At 45.2% G+C, this 20,285-nt stretch overlaps 1 protein-coding gene across 1 annotated transcript; it reads right to left on the reverse strand.

Annotated features, from left to right (window-relative positions):
• Positions 1 to 374: 374 nt before the first annotated feature.
• On the reverse strand, positions 375 to 18,498 carry smg8 (SMG8 nonsense mediated mRNA decay factor). Its single transcript, XM_080210546.1, has 4 exons — positions 16,664 to 18,498; positions 13,466 to 13,611; positions 8,047 to 8,931; positions 375 to 2,860 (listed from the first exon to the last, which is right to left on the reverse strand). Exons 1-4 carry the CDS (start codon positions 18,177 to 18,179, stop codon positions 2,663 to 2,665), a joined length of 2,745 nt encoding a protein of 914 aa, XP_080066672.1. The 5' UTR covers positions 18,180 to 18,498; the 3' UTR covers positions 375 to 2,662.
• Positions 18,499 to 20,285: the final 1,787 nt, after the last annotated feature.

Here is a 20,285-nt window from a genome sequence, read left to right on the forward strand (position 1 = left end):
TCACAGTAACTTCATTGCAGTGTTAATGTTTAAAGTAAAAGTTTATTTATTAGTCAGAAGTAGGCTTATATTCACGCTGCAATGAAGGTACTGTGAAAATTCCCTAGTCGTCAATGCATCCAACCAGCACGTCTTTGAACTGTGGGAGGAAACTGGTGCCTACTAATGTAAGCCTCCTCTTGACTACTAAATAATAACTTTAAACTGTAGCAAGGGCAATTAAAGATGGGTAATAAATGCTGGCCTAGTCAATGATGTCTGCATTCCATGTACATAAAAAATACTCTTCATTCAATCTCAGGTTCAGCAACTGGTTAGTCAGATGAATCTGGAAGAAGATTAAATTGAATAAAAACTGTACTTGTAGATTTTTGCAATTATACTTTAATTTGGGGTGTTGTAAAGTGAGAATTGGTACCGTAAGCCATGAGGTGCATTTTATACCCATTAAGAGTTTATGTTGACATTGGATTTTCAACTCCAAGAACTTTGCACGTCTAACGTCATTTCAGGCAGTGATCAACACTTCCAGTACCAAACACTCTCAACACCCTCCCCGACAGACCAACTTCCTTCCACATACAACTGCTGCCAGATTCAGTCCGTCTCTCTCTCGGCCTCAAAAGCAACTCACTCGACTGAAATCCCCACCATAAACTCAAAGGTAAAACTCACTCCAAGCAGTCTCTTTTGAGAGACAAGAGATAAACTTTGCCTCATAACTTAGCTGACAAATTTTAAGTTTAGACGCTGACTCCACACACCTTAGAGGAGTGAAAGGAGTGTCATGCTTGCTACACACCAGATTGGCCATTTTTTTTTAATCATCTTGTGCCCTAGGCCACCAAGGCTGGGCTTCTTAAATTAGGGACACTTTTTCCACAACAAGCTCCAACCGCCTGCACGGAGAAGACCGGCTCTGCAATTCATGGCAGCGGTTAGTAAATGAGTTAGCGTTGCCCGTTATTGACTGAGTTGTGACTGAAGCAAGCACCTGAACATTTCCCGTCTGACACAGACTGCAGTTCATCTCACTAATCAGAAGCCCCACCCAGAACAAACATTTTGAGTTGCCGTTCTGCAGTAGTTACCCGTCACAGCTTTATCTGGGGTGGGGGGGAAAGCTAGCAGCCATGGTGGCGGAGCCAGTCACTGTCAACCTGAAGAACTCTGCCCCAAAGTACTCTGATTTCATGCAACTGAAGGAGACGGTGTTACATTTTAGGAATACATATAAGAAAAAGAAATATCTAATTAACAATTTGAATATTAGGCCTTTGCTGGGACTGATTCCAACTCCATTTCTCTCTTCCAATTTTATCCTTTCCTCTCCAAACTTGCGCTGGAATACTGCTCCACTGACAGATTGAGTCACTGTTCATGTGTCAGGCCAGACAGCGAGGCTATTTGTCCATGGGGAGCAGCACAACCGAGGCCAATTCTACTCTCAATTCATTTTCCCAACACAACTTGCAGATATCAGTCAAAAATGGGAACTCTGGCCTCCCACAACTTCCTCACTCAGCAGGGCAGAATGCAGTGTTTGCTGAATTGTTATTAACTCAACAAAGACTAGGAGGTTAAGCCTGAGACTTCCTGTCCTGTCTGATTTGGCACTACAGTGGGCTGCACTGTTAACCACCCACTTTACTTTCATGAGAAAGAACAGTGAACACTGCATCATCAGACTCTCCAGCAACAGCTGGAAGCAAAGATACTCCAAACTCCAAGGGACAGATGTTTGCTGCTGGACTATTGAACTAACAGCTATCAGAGTGCAAACATTCAAACACCATTTATTGTACCTATCTGAGCTAATATCCGCATGGACTCGGGTCCAAAACTAATACAAGAAAAACACCGTAACAACACTTAACTCTTTCCTACCCACCACTTCTTAAACAGTTAGGACACATCCGATCGGACTGCTGACAAAACTGCTTCTAGTAACTCCCAGCAGCAGTTAGAGGCTACCAATTCAATTCAAGTATTCACAGTCACTCAAACCCACTTTTACATACCCAGGTAAAGGGTTACCGAGAATCTAAAGGGTGATGGGGAGCTGTCACTGGAGGGCAGAGTGCAGCTCAGTGTTTGGATGTGGTTACTCGGTGGTAGGACTGGTATGTAGGCATTGGAACCCTGTACTGAAACCTCGAGCCTTCTTCTGAATCACTGAGGTATCCCTTATGAGGCACAAACACTTCACTGCATCAGCAACCACAGTGTCACAACAGGGGTCCCGAGTATTCACATGGCTTTACAAACACATGACAGGAAGGCGGCACTTGACTGGAAAAGCTAAAAAAAAACAGCGTGGATTTCCCCCCCATGCAACTCGTGCAGAGGCTTGACGGAAACATTTCACCAGGGTACACGCTATCAGAACATGACAAATACTGTAATGGCAAGTGCCTATGGAGTCAGTTTTGATTGAAGTCTTTAGCCCTCTCAGTTAAAATAAAGCAAGTCTGCTTGTGGCTGACTAGATCTGCAGACATGCCTGGCCTGTTAGAGGCGAGGAGGGGATTCACGGCGCCGGGAACATCCAGTGCAATCCGAAATGTTGGTCCTTCCTTCCCATCTCGTTCTGGCTTTAAAGGCGGAGGGAGGAAGGATTCGTTTCCAGGAAACTGAGCATCACACAGTCGGGAAAGCAGCATCACTGTGGGATGGCCTTAAGGATCCCCCGCAGAACCCGGTAACTCATTAGTGGCTGATTTTCCTTTGGGGGGAAGCAGGGTCCACGGTCCGTGACATAGGCATAGGGGAAGCGGAGCACCCAGAGGCCATCCGGCGGAACAGGTATTTCCTGCCTCTCGGGATAGAAGACGGGGCAGGGTGGGGGCCCAGGCTGAACCTGCAAGGCAAAGAGATATTCAAACTTAGACCAAAAAAACACCATGTTCTTGCACTTAAAAATAAACCACACACACTGCAAATGTTTCATAGGATGGACACTCTGTAAAGCCAGTCAACAGCAAACCCACAGCTCAGTGGGCAAATACCCTCAGAGAGGGGTGGCTTTCAGATCCTTACGCAGAGGCTTAAGCACATTATTCAGGCTGACATCGCCACTCTAGTGCCAAGGGAGCACAACATGACTGGAGGCACAGCTTTTTTGATTTATTATTGTCACATGTATTAACATACAGTGAAAAGTATTGTTCCTTGCGCACCATACAGACAAAGCATACCGTTTGTAGAGATGGAAACAAGAGAGTGCAGAATGTAGTGTTACAGTCATAGCTAGGGTGTAGAGAAAGATCAACTTAACGCAAAGTAAGTCCATACAAAAGTCTGACAGCAGCAGGGAAGAAGCTGTTCTTGAGTCGGTTGATATGTGACTTCAGACTTTTGTATCTTTTTCCCAAAGGAAGAAGGGGGGACAGAGAATGTCAGGGGCGCATGGGGTCCTTAAATTATGCTGGCTGCTTTGCTGAAGCAATGGGGAATGTAGACAGAGTCAATGAATGGGAGGCTGGTTCGTGTGATGGATTGGGCTACAGTCACAACTTTTTGTAGTGTCTTGTGGTCTTGGGCAGAGCAGGAGCCCATACCAAACTGTGATACAACCAGAAAGAATGCTTTCTATGGGGCATCTGTAAAAGTTGGCGAGAGTTGTAGCAGACATGCCAAATTTCTTTAGTCTTCTGAGAAAGTAGAGGCATTGCTGGACTTTTTATTTTGAAGGATGCAATGAACCATGGACCCCTATTTGCCCTCTCAGACGGTGGTGAAAAGCTTTGTACAGTAGAAGAGGCGGCCATTTGGCCTGTCATGGCTGTGCCAGCTCCCCACCCTCCTGCCAACCTTTTAAGTATCAATTCCCTTTTGATTGGTATTATTGAACCTGCTTCCAATGCCCTTTTGTGCAGCCCTGGGTTTTGGAGCACGCAGGGGAATGTGGGAGGAGGAGGAGGAGGAGGAGGAGGAGGAGGAGGAGGAGGAGGAGGAGGAGGAGGAGGAGGAGGAGGAGGAGGAGGAGGAGGGAGAACGACACTGGAAGAGGGATCTCACCTCTCTCCAAACTCTTTCTCTTCATCTAGTTCAGCCACTGCCCTCCACCCATCAGAACGAATGTGCTTTAATTCACAAATACTTCCAGAGACACCACTAACATGATACATCTTGTCAAAGTCTCCTCAGGTTTTCCTTCTGATGCCGTTAAGACTGGCATTCATCCATCAGCCAATTTATATACCACAAGGTCCCACAGTCAGTAAGTCAGATAAATGGCCAGATTATCTGTTTCTGTGGTTAGTTGGATAAATATTGAGCTAGAACACTGGCTCAAACTCCCCAGCTCCTCCACAAATATGGGATCTTTTGGCCCCTGAGAGGAAAGATGGAGCCTTTGGATTAAACAAAAACGTCTAAAAGCCAGCACCTCTGACTGCGCAGATCACCCGCAGTCCTGCACTCGAGCATCAGCCCAGATTATGGCCTCAAATCTTGGGACTGGGTCTGGATCAGGTTTCCCCACAGACAATTTTAAAGGGGATACAAATGAGAACAAAAGAAACAGGAGCTGGAGTAGACCATTTGGCTCCTCGAGCCTGCTCTGTTATTCCACCAAATCCTGTACCTCAGTGCCATTCCCCACAGTATCCACATATCCCCTGATACCTTTAATATCTAGAAATCTATCCATCTTTATCTTAACATGCTCAATGACTAAGCTTCCACTGCCCTTTGGGACAGAGAATTCCAAGGATTCACCACCATGAGTGAAAAAATTCCTCCTCATCTGAACCCTAAATGGCCTACCTCTCATTCTGCTGGAGACTCTCTCTCCGGCTTATAGACCTTGGACATTCTCTCTTCCACCTTCTTCCATCGGGAAAAAGATACAAAAGTCTGAGGTCATGCACCAACCAACACAGCTTCTTCCCTGCCACTGTCAGACTTTTGAATGGACCTACCTTGCATTAACTTGATCTTTCCCTTCACTCTAGCTATGACTGTAACACTACATTCTGCACTCTCTCGTTTCCTTCTCTAAGTACGGTATGTTTTGACTGTGCAGCACAGAAGAAACAATACTTTTCACTGGATACTAATACACGTGACAATAATAAATCAAATCAAAATATGCTTCCTGCATCAACCTTGTCTAGAATTTTGTATATTTTGAATAATATCAATGTGGGTCATTTAATCAACTGCAGATTTTTTCACAATAAACATGCTGCAACAATTTCACAAATGTTAATCCCTTTTGGCAGAGGAATTAACGATTTCATTATAGTCACAGCTCTTATTTCTACCGCCTCACTGTGATTTTAAATAATGATGGCCATTACTTACGTATTTCAAAACCTTCATTCATCCACATTTCTTCACACTGTACCTCAAATTACCAGCAAGGTTCCACTTTTTTGCAGTTTTTAACTTAAGAATCGGATCCAATGCAAAGTAAATATGAATTGACAGGCAAATAGAGGGGCACAGTGACTAGCACTGGTGCCTCACAGTGCCAGGGACCCGGGTTCGATTCCAGCCTTGGGTGACTTTGTGGAGTTCTCCCCGTGCCTGCATTGGGTGCTCCAATTTCCTCCCACACTCCAAAGATATGCACATTAGGTTGACTGGCCATGGGAAATTGCCCCTTAGTGTTCCAGGATGTGTAGGTTAGGGGGATTAGCAGGATAAATGCATGGTGTAGGGGGACGGAGACTGGGTAAGATGCTCTGTCGGGGAGTCAGTGGTGACTCAATGGGCCAAGAGGCCTCCTTTTGCACTGTAGGGATTCTATACAGATTCTGTGGAATTAAACTTCAAATAAAAAAGGTAAATTTCACATCAGTCAACACAACAAAGACATATCTTATACAAGCTCAAGATCTGACATTATTCCCCGCAAACATGTGGCACCACATACAGTCTCAAAGTTTGCTAACCCAGCCTCTGGTATGCAGGATCGCTCACTTCCCCACTCAAATCATTCAGCCTTTGAGGCTTCTTTACTGGCAGCCTACTTGGATCCAAGGGCACACTGCTGCAGAACCTCCTTAGCTTGGCTCACAACAGCATGGATAGCTCAGGTTCCCCAGAAACTCCTTCACCCAACCCTTTTAATAAACCCCGTTAAGCGCTCTGGTTGGCTCTGGCAAAACCAAGCAGCAGTTAAATTGCCCAGCCCACAATCATGGCTCTAAGCACTTCTCTTTGGCATTCCGTCCTGTATAACTGTATTACATACACACTTGTAAATGTGCCTTTCCTGTTCTTGCCTCTGCTGCAGCCTTCCTTTGTGACTGGCCGCACGTCCTTTAGTCCCAGTTTACTTCCTGTTTTTACTGCTAGGTCACATGGACCAGTATATTTTACAATCCAAGAAAATTTCAATTGATCCCTTTATAATCTTGATGCAAACTCTTAAAAAGTCTTTTTTCAAACATTATAAAAAAAATTAAGAATCCATAGACTTCTTAAACAAATAACAAATTTCCTCACTGTACTGTTTCTGGGTCACAGGTATCACAGTGTTATTAAACATTGTATGCAGCACGAGCACAACCTGTTATCACAATTCTTGGTCATGTTTCATGCCACGATTTATGTTGATAATTGCTATTTTAACATTTCCATTCACGTATTTGCAGTTGGAAACTCTGGGCACAAGGTCCATCTACAGCGTGATTCAAATTTCTCTACCAATTCTATCACCATATACATTTTAAAACAACAATGCTCAGTAACTTACTGTTGGCAGTTTAATAGTGCTATAACTATGGCATTTAAGTCAATATTTCTGTCCGTATATTTGGGTAGCACTCTTAAAACATCAGCTCAAATCATAGCACAGTGGTTAACATTGCTGCCTCACAAGGCCAGGGACCCGGGTTCGATTCCCAGCTTGAGTCACTGTCTGAGCTGAGTCTGCACATTCTCCCTGTGTCTGTGTGGGTTTCCTCCGGGTGCTCAGGTTTCCTCCCACAATCAGAAAGACGTGCTGGTTCGGCGCATTGGCCATGCTAAATTCTCTCTCAATGCATCCGAACAGGCACCAAAGTGTGGTGACTCAGGGATTTTCACAGGAACCTCACTGCAACCTCCTACTTGTAACGATAAATAAATAAACTTAAAAAACAAAGCATCTTTACATGTAGGTGACATGCTTTCACTACAGCTTTATGGTTGCACGTTGCTCAAAATCCTCTCTACAGGGAAAAGGCAGATTTAGAAGGTCACATCTGATAACTCCTGCTGGGTGTATTTGACAGCTGAAACAGACACAAATAAGTAAATTTCACACAATCAACATGATGCCCTTTTGAAAGCCCAGCAATGAGTGATGAAACTGTCATAGAGGTTTACAGCATGGAAACAGGCCCTTCGGCCCAACTTGTCCATACCACCCTTTTTTTTAAACCCCTAAGCTAGTCTCAATTGCCTGCGTTTGTCCCATATCCCTCTATACCCATCTTACCCATGTAACTGTCTAAATGCTTTTTAAGACAAAATTGTACCCACCTCTACTACTGTCTCTGGAAGCTTGTTCTAGACACTCACCATCCTCTGTGTGAAAAAAGTGCCCCTACGGATCTTTTTGTATCTCTCCCCTCTCACCTTAAACCTATGTCCTCCAGTTTTAGACTCCCCTACCTTTCGGAAAAGATATTGACTATCTAGCTGATCTATGCCCCTCATTATTTTATAGACCTCTATAAGATCACCCCCTCAGCCTCCTACACTCCAGAGGAAAAAATCCCAGTCTATCCAGCCTGTGTCTGCAATTTATTATGTTCCTCATTAGAAGCAATAAAAATAAATCAAGGACAAAAGGCCACTCAGTGTCTACACTGACAACAGCACAAAAACTGAAACAAGTAGAGGTTAGAAACAGAACAGGGAGTGGTTTCACCTGATCTAACCCTTCAAAACAAAATTCCATCTTCATGACTCAATAGATCATCTCAAGCCCCTCAATTGAATTTACTCCTTCAAATCACTTTGCTGTTTTTATTACTCTAGATTACAGATTGAGATTGCTGCTTTGACAAGCCTGGAGGACAAACATTGTTGGCGCTGGAATCTTACCTGTGGTGTGAGTACGATCTGTAATGGGGCATCAGGAGCCACAATAAACAGCCTTGTGAGCTGGGCATAGTGCGGCTTCAGGCCCCGGCCTTGGGACGGCGACAGGATGTACAGGGGCATGTCAGAGGAGAGGGCTTTGATGGCAGACTCTTTTGGCCCGCTTCCCATTATCTTCATGATCTTCTCTGGCCCCGAGCACATGAACCGACGGCCCCGCGAATCCTCATATTCAAAACCAACGAAGGCCCGTGCAATGTCATCCCGCCGCCTCCCTCGGCCAATCACCGTGCCGGCCCGCTTGGTTGGCACGGATTTGTTGGGGGCCGGCCAGGAGTTACTGTCCATGTCCACTTCGTCCTCAGACCTGGTCTTGATGACTATGTCCCAAGGCATCAGGTAGTTGGTCCCAGGGATGAAGCCGCTCTGGTCCAGGCCCCTGTGAAAGTTGTAGGCTTTAGAAGGCCCCAGTTTGACAAAGGACCAACTGGAAAATTTGGGCAAAAGTCCCTTAGGACAGCTGGAGTTTAACATGCCGGGAAGGTATTCCACTGTGGACACTTGCCGATCCACCAGGCTAGGCCTCTTTTCCGGTTTGGCGTCCCCTCCCTGGCCGTGGGCATCCGGATTGTCTCCCCCTGCGTGGGGGTCAGGGGGAAACGTACCCAGGCTGTCCGTGGATTGTCCAAGACTGAGTGCCAGACTGAGGCTGGTGCTTTCCCCTTGAGTCTGAGCCTCTTTATCTTTCATTTTCTCTCCTTCGCCCTCCTGCGGGGGCAGTGACGATACGATCGAATCGTTCTTGGCTGGAGCCGGGTCAGGAGTACTCGGTTGGAACACGGGGAAATAGAAGTGCTCAAGCTTCCCACAGCATTTCTCCTCTTGAAGCTACAAAAATATATTAAAACAGAAAGTCAGACGATGCAATTTACGACTTTCCCACATCAAGTATCGGTGTACATTCCGCAATGCTTTCATCCAAATCTCTGCCGCCCGTGACCTAATTCATTCCAACTCCTGTCCACTCTTCCCTCTGCTCACTGATCTCCACTGGTTCGCATTCTGGCAATGCCTCAAATTTAAAATTCTCACCCTTGCTTTCAAATCCCTCCATGGCCTTGTCCCTTCCTAGTTCTGTCATCTTCTCTAACCCCACAGCCCTCAGAGATCTCTGTGCTCCACCAATTCTAAAGTTTATTTATTACTGTCACAAGTAGGCTTACATTAACACTGCAATGAAGTTACTGTGAAAATCCCCCAGTCGCCACACTCTGGAGCCTGTTCGAATACACCGAAGGAGAATTTAGCAGGCCAGTGCACCTAACCAGCACGTGGTTTCAACCATGTACCTCCAAATCCAACAAACATAGTTTCAGAACGTGGGAGGAAACCCACACAGACACAGGGAGAACGTGCAAATTCCACACAGACAGTGACCCAAGCCAAGAATTGAACCTGGGTCCCTGCTGCTATGAAGTAGCAGTGCTAACCACTGTGCTACAGTGCTACTGCTTGGCCTCTTGTGCACCCCCAATTTTAACTGATCCATCATTGATGGTTGTGCTGTCAGCTGATGGGGCTTCACGCTCCAGAGTTCCCTCTCTACACCTCTGGCCTCCTTTAATACGCTCCTTAAAAGCGACCTCTTTGAAAAACTTTTGATCAGCTGTCCCAATATCTCAGTCACTGTCTGTGCGGAGTTTGCACTTTCTCCCTGTGTCTGCGTGGGTTTCCTCCGGGTGCTCCGGTTTCCTCCCATAGTCCAAAGATGTGCAGGTCAGGTGCGTCAGCCACGGTATCTTGCCCTTTAGTGTCCCAAGATGGATAGATTAGAGGGATTAGTGGTGTAAATATGTGGGGTTACGGGGATAAAGCCTAGGTAGGATTGTTATTGGTGCAGACTCGATGGACCGAATGGCCTCCTTCTGCACTAAAGGGATTCTATGGTGAAGATCGCATCTGGCTTGAACAGAGTTTGTACTGTGATATGTTAAAGACACCACATAAATGCAAGTCATAGCGGATAGAATAATCATATAGAGAAAAATTAAGATTAAATCCTGTTAGATTCACCTGGATAATAACAGGGACATGAAGCGATAGTTAAGAGCAACAGGAAATATTGGGACTGTTTGCACCAGAGCAGGAAAGACAAAGTGATTTGACAGAGGTTTTGAAAAATTATCTTCTCCATCTCAGAGCAGTTTAAATACATATTTCTAAGTGAAGAATATAAATTAACTTTCTCTCTATGGTACATGCTCTGTATGACTCAAATGTGACATGTTTTCGGGAAAAACTCTTACATTTTTAGAACAATTTATTGTAACTCTTGGCAGAATGCTTCACGTTGAGATAATCACATTGTGCAAGTTACTCTAATGAGAGTAAATGTGACCATTGCACACACAATGAGATGATGGTCATTAAAAATAGGAGCAAAAGTAGGCCACTCAGCCCTTTGAACCCCATTCACATTCAACAAGATTACTCCTGATCCTTAACCTCAACTTTCCTTCCCTTATATCCTTTAGGGAAGGAAATCTGTTGTCCATACCCAGTCTGGCCTACATGTGACTCCAGAGCCACACAGCAATGTGAATCATCGAAACCCTACAGTGCAGAAGGAGGCCATTTGGCCTATTGAATCTGCACCTATCACAATCTCACTCAGGCCCTATTCCTGTAACCCCTCATATTTACCCAACTAATCCCCCGACACCATTTTAGCATGGCCAATCAACCTAACCAGCATGTTTTTGAGAGGAAACTGGAGTACCTGGAGGAAACCCACGCAGACATGGGGAGAACGTGTGAACTCCACACAGGCAGTGATCCGAGGCTGGAACCCAAGTCCCTGGCGCTGTGAGGCAGCATCACTAACTACTCTGAATATACAGTTGAGAGTCAACCACTCTCAATATACAACAGTAGTGAGTGCTGAGGACAACTAGGAATGGGCAATAAATGCTGTAAGAAGTCTCACAACACCAGGTTAAAGTCCAGCCAGTTTACTTGAAAGTAAACCCACAAGCTTTCAGAAATGGTGTTCCTTCATCAGGTGTGTGGAAGGTTCTGATCAGTGAAGGGCATATAAAGTCACACACAGTTTACAGAATACTGATTAGAATGCAAGTTTTTACAGCTAACCTGCTATAGAACACAGTTTCCAAAAGCTTGTGGGTTTACTGTCAAATAAACTGGTTGGACTTTAACCTGGTGTTGTGAGACTTCTTACTGTGTTTACCCCAGTCCAACGCCAGCATCTCTACATCAATAAATGCTAGCCAGCCAGCAACGCCCATGTCCCACATACGGAAAAAGTACTTCACTTTCACCTTTGCTCCCAATATTAATTGCATATTGACCATATTCAGGTAGTGGGTATTACTGGGGATTCAATTAGACTTCCATATAAGGAAGATGGAAACTATGTTTGTTGGGATTGGAGATACATGGTTGTAAAGTGTACTTCCTGTAAATACAAGCTTATAAATGTGAAAGGATTAGGGTCCAGTTGTATTCTTCACCTCCTGACTCACTGGAATAGAAACGCATTGCCCTTCAATGAGTGCAAAACATTTGATTGATCTAATCCTTGAACACACTCAATCACTGAGCAACCAATGTTCTCTACGGTATAAAACTGCAAACATTCACAATGCCCAGGATAAAGGAATTTCTTCTTTCAGCCCAAAATGGCTGCCTCTTATCCTGAGACTTTCCTTTGCTTTGAGATTGGTGAAGACAGCCCCTCAGTACCCTAACCTCACAGAATCTTACATGCTTCAAGGTAAGGGTGGCATGGTGGCACAGTGCTGCGCAGCGCCAGGGACCTGGGTTCACTTTGGCCTTGGGTCACTGTCTGTGTGAAGTCTGCACGTTCTCCCCACATCTGCGTGGGTTTCCTCCATGTGCTCCGATTTCCTCCCACAGCCCAAAGATGTGCAGGTTAGGTGGATTGGGCATGCTGAATTGCCCCTTAGTATCCCAAGGTCGATACGTTAGGGGGATTATCAGGGTAAATATGAGGGATTACAGAGATAGAGCGTGGGTAAGCATAACTGCAGACTCAATGGGATGAATGACTTCCTTCTATGATGCTTGTATGATGGTGGAATAAATGATGGCTAAGGGTACACTTCTTTGTAGGTTACCACAAGATCTTTAACATTCAACTGTGCTCTCTGAACAGGGAGAAGGGGCCTTGCCATAAGATCTCTGACAATCAGCAGCTCAGACAGTGCAGCAACCCCAGTACTGCATGAAGATGTCAGCCACGATCAAGGTATCATCCCTGGTGCAACGGTGGTCAACTTGCCTGCAGCTGAGTAAGAAGATCATGGGTTCAAGTTGCGCTCCAGAATCTGAGCACACAATTCCGACTATATTCCACTGCAGTCCTGAGAGAGCGCTGTACTGTCACAGGTTACATCTTTCGAATGAACTGGATGCAAAAGACTGCATTGTTCAAAGTGGAGCTCTCCCCAGTGACTCGGCCAATATTCATCCCTCAACCAATAGCCCTCGAAAACACATTACACGTGAATTTGTCGCTGTTTGTGGGACTTTACTGTGCACGCATAGAGTCAAGAGGTTTACAGCATGAAAACAGGCTCTTTGGCCCAACCTGTCCATTTCACCTGTTGTTTCAACAACTAAGCTAGTCCCAATTGCCTGTGTTTGGCCCATATCCCTTTATACCCATCTTACCCACATAACTGTCTAAACGCTTTTTAAAAGGCCAAATTATATCCGCCCCCACTAAAACCTCTGGCAGACACTCAACACCTTTTTTTTAGTGCAGGAGGTGGCCATTCAGCCCATTGAGTCAGCATTGACCACAATCCCACCCAGGCCCTATTCCCATAACTCCATGCATTTATCCTAGCTAGCCCCCTGACATTAAGGGGCAATTTAGCATGGCTAATCCATCTAACCCACACATCTTTGGACTGTGGGAGGAAACCAGAGCACCCGGAGGAAACCAACGCAGATATGTGGAGAACATGCAAACTCCAGACAGTGACCCAAGCCAGGAATCGAACGCTGGCAGCAGTGCTAACCACTGTGTCACCGTGCCACCTGAATGAAGCAAAATAGAGAATGGCTGTAGTGTTTCCCGCAATAAAACATTGATGTCACTTCAAAAGCACTTTGCTGGCAATTTAACAAGTTAGGATGTCCTGAGGTTGTAGAAAGGCAACGTACAAATACAAGACCCTCTTTCATTTATCTTGTCTTTCTGTAGCAAGTACACATCAAGCATGAAGCACAGCTCAAAAACAGCAGTCCCAATCACTAAAACATCCCTCCATTAATTTCCACTCACTGCAACTGCAAAGAAAGTGATGTAGTAATTACAAAGATAACTTTCTCCATATTTAGGTCTATCTGTAACATGTACAACTACCTGCCATACCTGATAGAAGTCATAATTGCCAGACTTGATGTCAAAAGGATCGTCTCGAGGGGCTTGTCTGCGACCGCAGTTACAGGAGCTGGTGGAGCGAGCGCGGCTGTTGTGATACAGCACAGGTGGGTTCCGGTCAGGTTCTGGTTTTTCTCCTGCAAAGAGAGAGGCAGACGCACAGACACACAGAAAAAGAAGGTGCATTCAAGTACCATTAGATATTTCATTATTGCCACAATGCGATCCACAGTCCATAAAGGGAGAAGGAGACATACAACCAGGCTCAGTTAATGAACAGTCAACTAATGTTGCATCACACCAAGTCAAAATGTCTAAAAGGCTTTGAAGATAATTACTTTCAAGGAGCAAAAACTACAAGGTCAGCAAATGTCAATCCCACTCAGAGCCAGCAACATCCCAGACACTGCAACAAAAGGGTACTAGAACTGGGGCTGGAGGACTTCAGTTATGTGGAGAGACGGCAAAAACTGGGTTTGTTCACCTTAGAGCAGAGAAGGTTAAGGGGAGATTTAACTGAGGACGATTCAGAATCATGAAGGGCTGAGAAACCATTCCTGGTGGCAGCTGGTTCGGAAAGCACAGATTAAAGGAAAATAAAATCAGGGGAGACATGAAGAAACCTCTCTTTAAACACAGCAGGAGAGAGAGATCTGGAAAGTGTTGTCTGAAAGGGTGGAGGCAGCAAGTCCGACAGCATTCAAAGAGGAATTGGATAAATATTTGAAGGAAAATAATTTACTGGGATAGCTATAGAGTGTGCAGTTAATTAGATACCCTATCAAGGAAGCAGCCACATGTACAATGGGCTGAAAGGCCTCCTTCTATGCTGCATTATTCTAGGATTCTATATATAGATGACTGGCAAACTATTTTGTTTGTTGGTAACATTGTCTAGGTTAATGGATTTGGACTCGGGCTGGACGAAGCCACTGGTCTTTAAATTATTCCCTAAAATTGACAATTGCTCTTCTGAAGTGTCTTGGGGTTTTTTCCAATGTTAAAGGTGATATATAAATGCAAGTTCTTGCTAAGGGCAGCACAATGGCAGTGGTTAGCATGGCTGCCTCACAGCACCAGGGACCCAAGTTCAATTCCCGGCTTGGGTAACTGCGTGTGAGGAGTCTGCATGTTCTCCCAGTGTCTGTGTGGGTTTCCTCCGGGTGCTCCAGTTTTTTTCCCCACAGTCCAAAGATGTGCAGGTTAGATTGATTGGCCATGCTAAATTGCCTGTTAGTGTCAGGGGGATTAGTTAGGGGGTATAGGGCCAAGGTGGGATTGTGATCGGTGCAGACTCGATGGGCTGAATGGCCTCCTTCTGCACTGTAGGGATTCTATGATTCAGTCTAAGATTCTAATGCACTCTGGAACCTCTGGAAACAGAAAATGGGGCTTTTGGAACATCTGGAAGTTCCATGCTGAACAGGCAGCCTGTAATGTTGGTTCACCATTAGCCTTGGACAATGAGAGGATATCTCCTGGTCTCTCACCAACAGAATAACAAGTTTTTACAAAGGAGGGAATAAAACAAATTGCCAGCAGAGACTCACCACTGTTCCGATGAAAGCTCATTGACTGGAAATATTAACTCTGTTTTTCTCTCTCCCCATAGGTGCTGCCGACATGCTGAGTACATTTCAGATTTCCAGCAATATTCTGCTATTGCACCATTGTGTGAGCAGTTTTCAAATAAATTTGCCAGTGTTATTCAGCTAATAGTTGGTGCAAGCAAGTGGTACAGAGGGACCATCCACCTTGTCCTCAAGTGAACGTCCATAGTTCTTAATCCTTAACTCTCCATGACTAAGATTGGTGACTCACTCGTTCAGGGAATCACTGCCTAGACTGTGATGCAAGATGTCAGCACTGCAATGTCTTGCTCCATAGCTCTGCCCTCCCAAATCCCTCAAAGGTTCAAGAAAAACTTTTTGTGAGAAATACCTGGTATAAAGGAAGCAGGCGAGAGTTTCTGGGATTTCCGCTTTGTGGGACGGGTGGTCTCCTGGGTCTCAGCCTCTCTAAGGTCCTAGTTTTGCTGCCAATTTGATTTAGCTCTGGTGCTTCTTCTTATTCCTGTACTGTTCATTTGTCTTCAACTTCTACTGGTCAATCCCTATGCTCAGTCTTCTGCTGCTCAGCTTTAATGACTAGATGAGCGTTCAGCCTCTGCCCTCCCAGTCAACCAGAGGTTCACAAAACTTCCACGATTCTGGAAATTGGTTTCCCTTGTATGGACGATGAGATATCAACACCTTCTACTCTATAATTAATGTTAATAATAATGCATACATGACTCATCTGACTCCTGAACCATATAAATATTATCAGGAACACTATGTTCAATGCTTAAATATTATATTGTACATTACCGCTGTATTTTTCTGTTGAGTGCTGCCAAACCTTTATTTCTGCCTACCCCTAAGTGTTGCAGCGTATGAGGCCAAGCAGTGGATTTTAAGATGCATGATATTGCAGCAACTTAAAGGGGAGGAGAGCAAGTTCTGTTCCTTGAAAGACTTTGTTAACAGTTGGGCATTAAGGACAGAATGCCAGTTTTATGCTTATTTTCTTTCTGGGCATGAGCCCACAAATAATCAGAGTTATTAAATTCAGTGTTACTCCTTGTAATTCATTCATCACTAATCTTGTGTTAGAACCCCTGCTGTAGAAATACTAAAACTAAACAGCCTTCTTATTTAAGTAAAACTTGGTTAAACATATTGGATGTAATACACCACATTTCACAGTGCACAAAGCACTTTAATAATGATGTGGTACATTGTTATCCATCTCTCCACTGCTGCAATTGAAAGTCAAGATTTTTGCTGATTTGGGCTGTCTTATTCATACAGCTATACAAAAGAAGCAAAGCCAATTTATAGCAATGATAGAATTATTTCGCTTCAACAAGAATTTCTAAATTCTCAGCATGAAGCTGAATCAATGCACAAAGTATTTGACTGTAATGTCCTTACTATAGTTGCCACAAATCCCAACATCAATTAAAAAAAAAATCAGATTATGGTTTCCTGCTGTATGCAAACTTCCTTCGACTCTCATAAATATCAGTATCAACATTACAGGGTAATGCCAAGCCAATCACTCTGCCACAACTGGGTGGGTTGTTTTGTATTAATTGGATTTTCTAGCCTCTTCCCTCCCACTACCAAGATGAAAGTTTCTACTCACCTGGTTTAGGCAGCAGGTGGAATTTGTGAACGCAGTGTTGATCCGTTAAGCTCCTCTCTTCACACAACTGGTGGCCGTTACTCCAGAACTTGTAGCAATCTTCGTGCAGCTGCATGGCATATTTCTGGAAGGCTGGCCCGCGGGCATGCTGACTGTAGACACGCAGGGCCTGTGCCAGTTGGTTCTTGTGAACAGTTGTGGTGTAATGGTGAGGCAGATTGGACTGGTAGGCGCTGTGAGCCAGAGGCAGGGCCTTTTGGCAACGGTTTTCTGAAAACTTATTATCTGCATCCAAAAATCCTTCCAGCCCTTTCAGCTGAATCTGTATCTTGGAGGAGAGATCCCCAGCAAAAAATCCGAGATCTTCATCCTTCCCGCTTATCATCACATCGTAGAGTTTTGAGGCCACTGTGAGCCAGTTTTTATAGGCTGGAAGTTCAAAGTGTGATGGCTGTGGGTTCCTCCCTACGCTATCCTCAAATCCTTTTTTGGTCAGAACCAGCTCCACATGTTGCCATAGGAACTCCTTCATGGTGCAATCCACCAGCTGGCCACTGGAACTGTTGACGCTGCTTTCCAGTATGAAGGATGGCTGGCGGACATGTCTCATCATCTGATAGCGCCGTGACCCCGGCAGCGGGAGGGACTCATGCTCCCGGATGGCACAGGTGTTTCTCAGCTGCCCGATCAGCATACTGATCGGGTCGTCTCCCTGTCCTGCCAGCACATAAACAAATGCCTGGTTGGCAGGGACAGTGAACAGACAGTTAATACTCTGGTTTGTCAACACCCTGCTCTTCCTGAAAATCCTGTAGATTTGATCCTCCAGGGCGTGTTGGAGCCTCCTTTTAGGGGAATGCTTCTTGGGCTTATCCAGATTTGAGGGGTCGAGACACTTAGGCTCGACTTTCAAGGCTCCATTCAGCTGGAAAATAAAGAGGAGTCTCGGGGGGCAGGGTCTACAGTTCAATCTCCATTCCTTGCCTACCGGGCAATCCTTAATCGCGTTCTTCAGGTAGGGCAGGACCTTTTGCCGGAGGGTGTCCAGGGCTCTGAAGAGACGGTCGTAAGTGATGTCGAAGGAGCAGGTGGGGTGGACCAGCAGGAGGATGTGGGAGACGGAGAACAGGTACAGAAGATGAATACAGTGGAGCTTCTCCTCCCTCTTCCAGAACTCATGAGCCTCGGCGTGGGAAACATCGTCAGCCAAGGCCCTGCAGGCCTGCAGCAGCTGCTGGTTGTCGCAGACGGCGGTGAGGAGCAGGTAGAGCACTTTGCTGTCCTGGTTGTAGTAACACTGCAGCAGGTTGTTGCCCTGCTGATGGCCGCCGGCCTGCAGCCCCGGGTACAAGGGGAAGACCGGCTTGTCGCACAGCGTGTTGACGATGGCGTGTTTCTGGGCGCTCAGCTCCGAGGTCTTGCCGAATATACCCACCACACACATCTCCTCATCCTTCCAGGCCACTTCCTCCCCGTCCGAGGCCAACACAGCCCTCAGCGCCCTGGCCGCCGCCATCTTGCTCGCTGTCCGTCCTCAATCCCGTCCGATGGAGAACCCGCTGCGCCCACAACCGTTCCTAGCAGCGAGTCCGGCCATTCATCCCATCCGGCCGGAAACCGAAAGGACCACAGTTTGAATGAAAACCCAGAACTTCATATCTGCTTTACAAATTGCAGAATAAAAGTTAAACCATCGCTTCCCTTCCCATCTTTTCCCTTCCTTTCTGTAATAATCGTGCTTCCAGCTCTCTCGGCACCAAACTACAAAATGCATTTGCCAACTGAAACATTTTTAGTATATATATTTTTTAAAAATTACAGGGACATCGCTGGCAAAGTCAAGCATTGGGCGTGAAATTACTCATAATAAGTGGGTCCCAAACGTCATTATCCCTGATCACGAGTCTTACTCTTAACACTGGGGGGGAAGATGCTAACAGCTCTGTTAAAAGGCAACTGTCTTAAATAAAAATTCCCTGCGCCCTGTAAAAGGATTCTCTTAAAATGGAAATCATTGAAAGTCAACTCCACTTCGTCCCATTGTTCCCTTTTTTTGCAGAGGGTCGTTAGCCAGAAACAATGGCCGAAGCAAAATCCACACTTAACCAGAAAAGGCAAGTGGATACGTAAAACCTAGCACACCAGCCTTACTTACTGCGGGGGGGTGGGGGAGGGGAATTACAATTCGAGAGGGCAGCTGAAATGTCACATCTTTGTAGCGTGATGGTTGGAAAGCTGGCTGATTACCATATCTATAATAGACGCTATGAACATGAATTATTCATGTGCAAAAGCTCTTCAAGGCTGTATTGCAAAGTGCAGCTCCTTTGGAACGAACGCAATTAGCATATTGCATAATTTCGATTCAAGTATTATTATTTAGGTTAGAAACCCAATCGTACAAACCTTTACAAATATTCTCCAGAAAACTAATAGATGATTTCCCAGAGGGGAACAGAACAAAACAAGGGTATAAAGTATGCGTTTTCTTTTGTTGCTTTTCTCCCCTCCTCCTGCTGCCATCTATTTCTGCTGGGTATGGTTTTGCAGTCACTGATCGTACTCCGCGATTTCACCTTTGGCCATTCTTTCTATATGCTACTTTGTTTTTTGTTTAAAAAACTGAATTGAGGGAAAACCCAAATGTCTGCAAAATCAACAGATTACTATTTGCCTGCAACAAGATTAACCGTACATACCATTCAATTATTTACGAGCATCTTATTTTCGTTGCTATATACTGACAACATCTTCGAACCATAGAATCCAACATCACAATGAGACCATTCTGCCCTTTGCGCCAGCTTTTTGACGGATCTAGCCCTAGCTTAAGGCTGATAGTGAAGCTGGAGGGACGGTGGAGGATTAAGTCATCCGTCTTTAGAGTCACCTTGATCTGCCACTTGTTGCTTCAAATCGCCAATGTATCCTTGACCTGATAGCAATTCCCAACCTTGAAGTACCAGGTGAAGGTAAGCATAATCAGGCCAGAAAGTGGGGATTGTAGAGACGTACAACCCATTTCCACTGTGATAGCAAAATAAACCAGTTTTGCTGCGAGGATTCACAGGCTTGGTTTCTCCTCCTCAAAATACCTTGAGAAATTTCATGCATGCTGCAACATTTAAGAGCTAACAACATTTCTATGGACTCACAGAATCAAATAAATCGGTTGGACTTAAACCTGGTGTTGTCAGACTTCTCACAGAATCCTACAGTGCAGAAAGAGGCCAGTAAGCCCATACAGTTTGCATTGACCACAATCCCACCACCGCCCCCCCCCCACCCCGCAAGCCCTTTCCCCATGCATTTACCCTAACTAGTACCCCTAACATTAAGGGGCAATTTTAGAATCATAGAATCCCTACAGTGCAGAAGGAGGCCATTCAGCCCATCACACCAACCACAATCCCACCCATATTCCTGTAATCCTACATATTTACTTTACTATTGACAAGGGTCAAGTTAGCATAGTCAATTCACCAAACCCACACATCTTGAGGAAACTGGAGCACCTGGAGAAAACCCACACAGACATGGGGAGAATGTGCAGACTCCAGAATGACCCAAGCTGGAAAATTGAACCTGGGTCCCTGGCACTGTTGAAGCAGCAGTGATAACC

This window comes from Carcharhinus amblyrhynchos, chromosome 23 (genome assembly GCF_965287045.1).
Source record: "Carcharhinus amblyrhynchos chromosome 23, sCarAmb.v2.hapA, whole genome shotgun sequence".
NCBI lineage: Eukaryota > Metazoa > Chordata > Chondrichthyes > Carcharhiniformes > Carcharhinidae > Carcharhinus > Carcharhinus amblyrhynchos.

What these genes read in the sequence shown, in the direction of transcription:
- smg8 (XM_080210546.1), bottom strand. Translation starts at nt 18,179, where the DNA reads ATGGCGGCGGCCAGGGCGCTGAGGGCTGTGTTGGCCTCGGACGGGGAG. An exon ending in GCAATTATGACTTCTATCAG is followed by an intron (nt 8,932 to 13,465) that starts GTATGGCAGGTA and finishes ATATTTTTGTAG; the next exon opens with CTTCAAGAGGAGAAATGCTG. An exon ending in AGATCGTACTCACACCACAG is followed by an intron (nt 2,861 to 8,046) that starts GTAAGATTCCAG and finishes TTTGCCTTGCAG; the next exon opens with GTTCAGCCTGGGCCCCCACC.